At 45.1% G+C, this 6,000-nt stretch overlaps 1 protein-coding gene across 3 annotated transcripts in view; it reads left to right on the top strand.

Moving 5' to 3' along the window:
* The window catches only part of TPD52L1 (tumor protein D52-like 1), a 41,149-nt gene extending 40,815 nt beyond the window's left edge, over positions 1 to 334 (top strand). For all 3 annotated transcript variants that reach the window (XM_009880144.1, XM_009880145.1, XM_009880146.1), the window contains one exon: positions 203 to 334. In XM_009880144.1, coding sequence (XP_009878446.1) covers positions 203 to 334 — 132 coding nt within the window. The remainder of the gene's footprint in view (positions 1 to 202) is intronic.
* The last annotated feature ends 5,666 nt before the right edge of the window (positions 335 to 6,000 follow it).

The raw sequence follows: 6,000 nt of genomic DNA on the forward strand, positions 1-6,000 counted from the left end.
AAATTTAGAAATTAGGGGAGGAAAGGGATTGTTTTAGCTGACTGTTTTTATGGCTTCTGTTCTAAGAAAAACCCAACCCCATGTGTTCTCTGCCTGCTTTGAACAGTTCCCAGCCATCCATGGCCATGGGGTGGAATGCAAATGGGACTTGCTACAGTGTGAGCAGAGGAACTTGCTGCTCTCTTTGTTTGCTTTGTTTCAGACCAAGGTTGGTGGGACAAGCCACACAGGGGGCAGTTTTGAAGAAGTTCTCAGCTCTACAGCCCATGCCAGCGCTCAGAGCTCTCTTGCTGGCACCCGACTCCCTGAGAGCGAAGAAGAGCTTCAGTGTTAGACCGCAGGCCCTCCTGAGCCTCACACGCCTCTCTTCAGAGACTGATGATCAGCCAGTGATTTTTAGACCTCCCTCATCACCCAACTTGTGCAACAAGGTTTTGTCAGCTTTGGAAAATTGCCTCCCTGGCCTCTACAAAATACAATCTATATTTGTATTTTGAATGGGCCATTTTATCATCAGGTACTTTGTACACCATAGAAACCACATGCAAGTCATTGACTTACAATGGTCTAAATTCTATGTTAAGTGACCAAAATAGTTTTCCTTTTCACATAACTTCCCTCCAACAATCTCCCAGTCTCTGTTTCTTTTTTCTTTTAGTTTACTGTTTTCTATCTGTTGGTTTCCAACTCCCCTCTCAGTGCCACATCAGACAGATGGACCCAGAGCCGTGCAAAGATTTCTACTGCCAGCAGTAGCCCATGTACCAGCTGTCTACTAGCCGTACCAAGCGCCCTTTGCTCAGGAGTGTCTGTACAGGATCTATTTCTTAGTGGAATTTAATCACTTATTGTCACAAAAAGTTTTTTCTCCTTTACTGGTACAGCCTGGCATTGCCCTCCACCCATTAGTCAGCAGAGTTAAGGAGGATGGGAAGAGACACCCAGAAACTGAACCGATCAGAGCTGCTGATTTAAGATGATCATTGTAGCTGAAAAAGCTTCAGTTTAAAAATATGTTCCATTTCTTGCTCTCTGTGTTTCAATAAGACTTGACAGTGTAAGTTAATTACAAAAGGAAGTGGAGCGGGGGGAACCTCTAATAATTTTGCCTCCGTATCTTCCCCTCAAAAATAAGGGAAGGTAAATTTAGGAGCCTCAGTCAAGATACAGCCTTAAGTGAAAGAAGACAAAACCAACAACTAGCTTGAGATGTGCCATAGATTAGAGCGCCCATGCCTTCAGTCCGCGTTTCAGAGCTGCTCGCGTATACCCTGTTATCTTACAATACACAGGCTGAGTAGGGACTTCACTTTTGGTGTCAAATTTTGTCATGCTTCGCTCTGGGACATAAGTCCACCAACCGCATTATATCTGCTTAATCACCCAGAGCCAGAGTCATCTCTCAGCTTTGCTTCAGCATGTTTTCTTGCATCCTTTTAACATATTTTTCTAAGAAAAGAGCAGCACACTTGTGACACTATCTTGCTGTCTAGTGAGCACGTGTCAGTCTGCATGTTGCAATACTCAGTTCACCAGACTGATGAAAGTAAATATAGCATAAACAAGATGAAAAAGAGTGGCTACTTTCAAAATGGATGCATTTTTTGATCATAAGCCAAAGCTTCAAATCAGTGTTAGTGAGTTTGACATGACAGACTGCTTAAAATCTTGTGAGGAAACTTGGCTTTAAGTGATTTTTTTTCCTGTGTGGCTTTTGTTATAGTTTTTATAAAGTTAGAATTCCTTTTGTAATGTTCTACTGGACATAAGTTAACTTTGGACATTTATATCAAATGCCTCTTTAGTGCAATTTTTAGCATGGAACCAAATTGAATTTGTTTTTTTTAAGTACAGTTTTCTTGTGACAGTTTGCTAGCTTATTTTATGTGGTTTTGTGCATAAATGTGAATTTATTTAAATAAAGAAGGTATTAATGGTCAGCTTTGTGTAAATGAAGTTATTGATATTCTTACTAAAAATAAATTTCTCTCTTACTCTTTTACACTTTGTGATGTTTTCTTTTTCATTCTGTATTTACCAGTATTGCTGTGCATCTCTAAGCCTTTCTGTGTCACTGCAGCGTATCAAGGTACGTTGCAAGAAGGTAACGTGCCGTTCCTACAGTTCCCTTCGGGACCTGAAATTGCCCATGGAAATCTGTGGCCCAAGTTTTGAAACTGTTGAGGTTCAAAGGAGAAAAAAGATTGAACCGAGATCAGTAAAAGTGAAATGTGTGGCAGAAAACATCTAGCTCTAACAATATTGACCTTCTTTGGAGCAGGGCCAGCAGCTATACTGAGGTTAAAACACAGAGTCCAAGCACTGTCATCTTCTAAAGGATGCTGATTAGACCTCATTTTATTCATATACATATATATATATATATGTATATACAGACAGAAAAATGCTTCAGGGAGATCTTATTGCAGCCTTCCAGTACCTAAAGGGGGCCTACAGGAGAGCTGGGGAAGGACTTTTTACTGGGGCATGTACTGATAGGACGAGGGGGAACGGCTTCAAACTGGAAGAGGGCAGGTTTAGATTAAACATTAGGAAGAAGTTTTTCACTTTGAGGGTGGTAAGGGACTGGTACAGGTTGCCCAGAGAGGTTGTGGAGGCCCCATCCCTGGAGGTGTTCAAGGCCAGGCTGGATGTGGCCTTGGGCAACCTGGTCTAGTGGGAGGTGTCCCTGTCTATGGCAGGGGGCTTGGAACTCGATGATCTTCAAGGTCCTTTCCAACCTAAACCATTCTATGATTCTGGGAAAGCATTAATTGTTTTTAACTAGATTCCTTAGGAGCATACTTTAAAGAGTAATGTCAGTATGACTGTTAGTGGAGGCAGGATGGCCAGACAAGCTTCTCTTCCATATAAACTCTGACATGTTATTGTCATTACAGCAGCTGCCATGATGTGTAGGCTCAGCTCTGATATGGTGATCAGGAGAAAGACAGGGGAGGAGGTGATTGCGTCTCACAGGTCGCGTGCCCAGGGCCTACGACACTTCTCTGACAAGTGAACAGTGCACTTTGGTACTGCATAAGGAAGCCTGAAGCCCCACAGGCTGTTTGCTGACCTTTCTATCAGCCTGTCATCACAGCTCCTGCTTTCCGATTGCACTTTCTCCTCCAGTCTCTTTCCAGCCAATTCCTATTCCTATTCCAATGCAGTGCCCCAAACTGACACACAAATGCACCTGCAGGGAGTAGAAGGGAATGTAATTTTACATAAAGTACCTGCTGCGTTTTTTTAAAGAAAAGCTCAAACCACGTTTCTGTTTCCCAGGATAACACTCACCTTGCACCATCGTGTGGCTGACTGGGCTTCTTGGTTCCCCTGGACCCCTGCAGAACCACGGCTCACCAGCCAGTAAAGCCTCCTGCTGCGCTGGAGGAACCGACTGTTCCTGCTGGGGTGGTGCTTGTGCCGTGTGTGTTTCTATCACACTTTTTTTTTTTTTTAAGGCCACTTCTCTCGTTTGTCAAGAATGTTCTCAGTTATGTCTTCCAATGTATCTGTAGAGCTCTCGTGCTTGGCATTCAGTACAAGCTAACGGAGACTATGGTGTGTATGCATCTCGGTGGAATAAAAATGCTGAGGAATGGTGGGGTGGGCCCACTCCATCACCCATCACTTGCGCTATCAGTCAGCCACCAATTAGCACTAGTTTTGTATTGCTCAGGAAAGTGCAGTTTATTCTTTCAGGGTCTCCATAGGGCACTGTGGTGGGCTGACCCTGGTTGAACACCAGGCGCCCACCAAAGCCGCTCTATCATTCCCCTCCTCAGCTGGACAGGGGAGAGAAAATACAACGAAAGTAAAGATAAGGACAGGGAGATCACACAGTAATTACTGTCACAGGTAAAGCAGACTTATCTTGGGGAAAATTCATTCAATTTATTACCAATCCAATCATAAGAATTAAATCTGAAAACACCACCTTCCCACTCCTCCCTTCTTCCTGGGCTCAACTTTGCTCCCAAATTCTCTACCTGCTCCCCCACAGCGGCTCAGGGAGATGGGAATGGGGGTTGTGGTCAGTTCATCACATGTTGTCTCTGCTGCTCTTTCCTCCTCAGGGGGAAGACTCCTCACACTCTTCCCCTGCTCCAGCGTGGGGTCCCTCCCACAGGAGACAGTCCTCCACGAACTTCTCTGACGAATCCTTCCCATGAGCTGCAGTTCTTCATGAACTGCTCCAGTGCGGGTCCCTTCCAGGGTCACAGGTCCTGCCAGGAGCCTGCTCCAGGGTGGGCCCTCCACTGGGTCACAGCTTCCTTTGGACACCCACCTGCTCCAGCATGAGATCCTCCACAGGTGTATATCTGCTCCACTGTAAACCTCCACAGCCTGCAGAGGGACAGCCTGCCTCACCATGGTCTTCCCCACAAGCTGCTGGGGAATCTCTGCTCCAGTGCCTGGAGCACCTCCTCCCTCTCCTTCACTGCCCTTGGTGGCTGCAGAGTGGTTGCTCTCACATATTCTCACTCTTTTATGACTGCTACATATTCTTCCTTCTTCAATGTTATCCCAGAGGCGCTACCACCATCATTGATAAGCTCGGCCTTGGCCAGTGACAGGTCTGTTTTGGAGCCGGCTGGCACTGACTCTGTCAGCCATAGGGGAAGTTCCTAGCAGCTTCTCACAGAAGCTGTAGCTACACCCCTCTAGCCCCCCAGCTACCAAAACCTTGCCCTGAAAACCCAATACAGGCACAACTGCTGCCCTGCATGGTTCCCTGAGCAGAGCAGGCATCCCACATCTCACCAGCACCAATATGCTCTGCAGACTTTGTGCACTGTGCAAGAGCTCCCCGCAGCTCTGCACAGCACCCTGTGCCTCCCCAAAAGGCACCGGCTGCAGAACACAGCATGAGCTTCAGTCAGGCCCTGAGGTTTGTGTAAAGAAGACATTTTCTGAGTCACAGTGTCTGAAGATGTGTGCTCAGCTGAATTACCGACCTTTAAAGGGAATGACAATTGAATTGAGTTTTACGCCACCTCATTTGACATGAGGCTGAAGACAGAGAAGCTAGCTCTGAGTCTCTACCATCTAATTTTTGCAGGTGCAAGCTTTCATTATCTGGCAATTGTGACATCGCCCTAATCTCCAGCTGTACCCATGACACAACAGTTAATGGTGCGGACACCAGCCTCATTATGGCATTTACCACCACTACAGCTTTACTTGACAACCATACTGTACTGTCACATTAGCATTATTACTTCTGCTAAGAACTGTCATTTACAGCGAATCAGTACCAGCATGTAACAGCCGGAACAAGGGGCGTGCAGGCTCTTGCATTCGACTGCGCAAGCTCCGAAGGTCCCTCCCAAACTCAGCTATTCTGTGATTATCAATTACCTGTGCAAGAGTCCGTAAAATTGCCATTCTTGGGTGAGGGGGAGTCAGGAATACTGACCTTACAGAAATATCAGTACCATTCCCTGATACAACACGTGAAAATTGTATGAAACAATAAACGTATTGAGAAGATGTAATTAATGAGATGATTACCAGTTTTATCCACCACCGCTTCTTAAGGCTCACGCATGCCAAAGAAATCTCATCTCTAAGTTTGTCTCTGTCAAGAGCTTCTAGAGAAACGTACTCATTGGTCTCGCTTCTGTGTAGCGCAGTGAACAGACTTTAATTCATTTGATATAGAAGGTACTTAAATCCATACGTACTAAGAAGTCACAGAACAAGACTACCTTTCCCATTCAGTGCATTACATGAACAAATTAGACTGCAACCAGCTAAATTTTAAACTTACCTGAATTTCCTCACTGGAGAATCTATTTGTAACTGAGACTGCATCAATTAGAGGCTGATTTAAAAAAAAAAAAACAACCTAATTCTAAATAGTTGGTCCTTAACACAACCTTTGACCTGGGAGGTAACTATCCTACATGATCCTAAGTGGTCCTGGGATTCTCAGCAGTGAATGCACAGAAAACAATCTGCTGGCAGAATTAGCTATGTTGTGGGAGGAAAAAC

This window comes from Charadrius vociferus, unplaced genomic scaffold (genome assembly GCF_000708025.1).
Source record: "Charadrius vociferus isolate BGI_N301 unplaced genomic scaffold, ASM70802v2 scaffold82, whole genome shotgun sequence".
NCBI classification, from domain to species: domain Eukaryota; kingdom Metazoa; phylum Chordata; class Aves; order Charadriiformes; family Charadriidae; genus Charadrius; species Charadrius vociferus.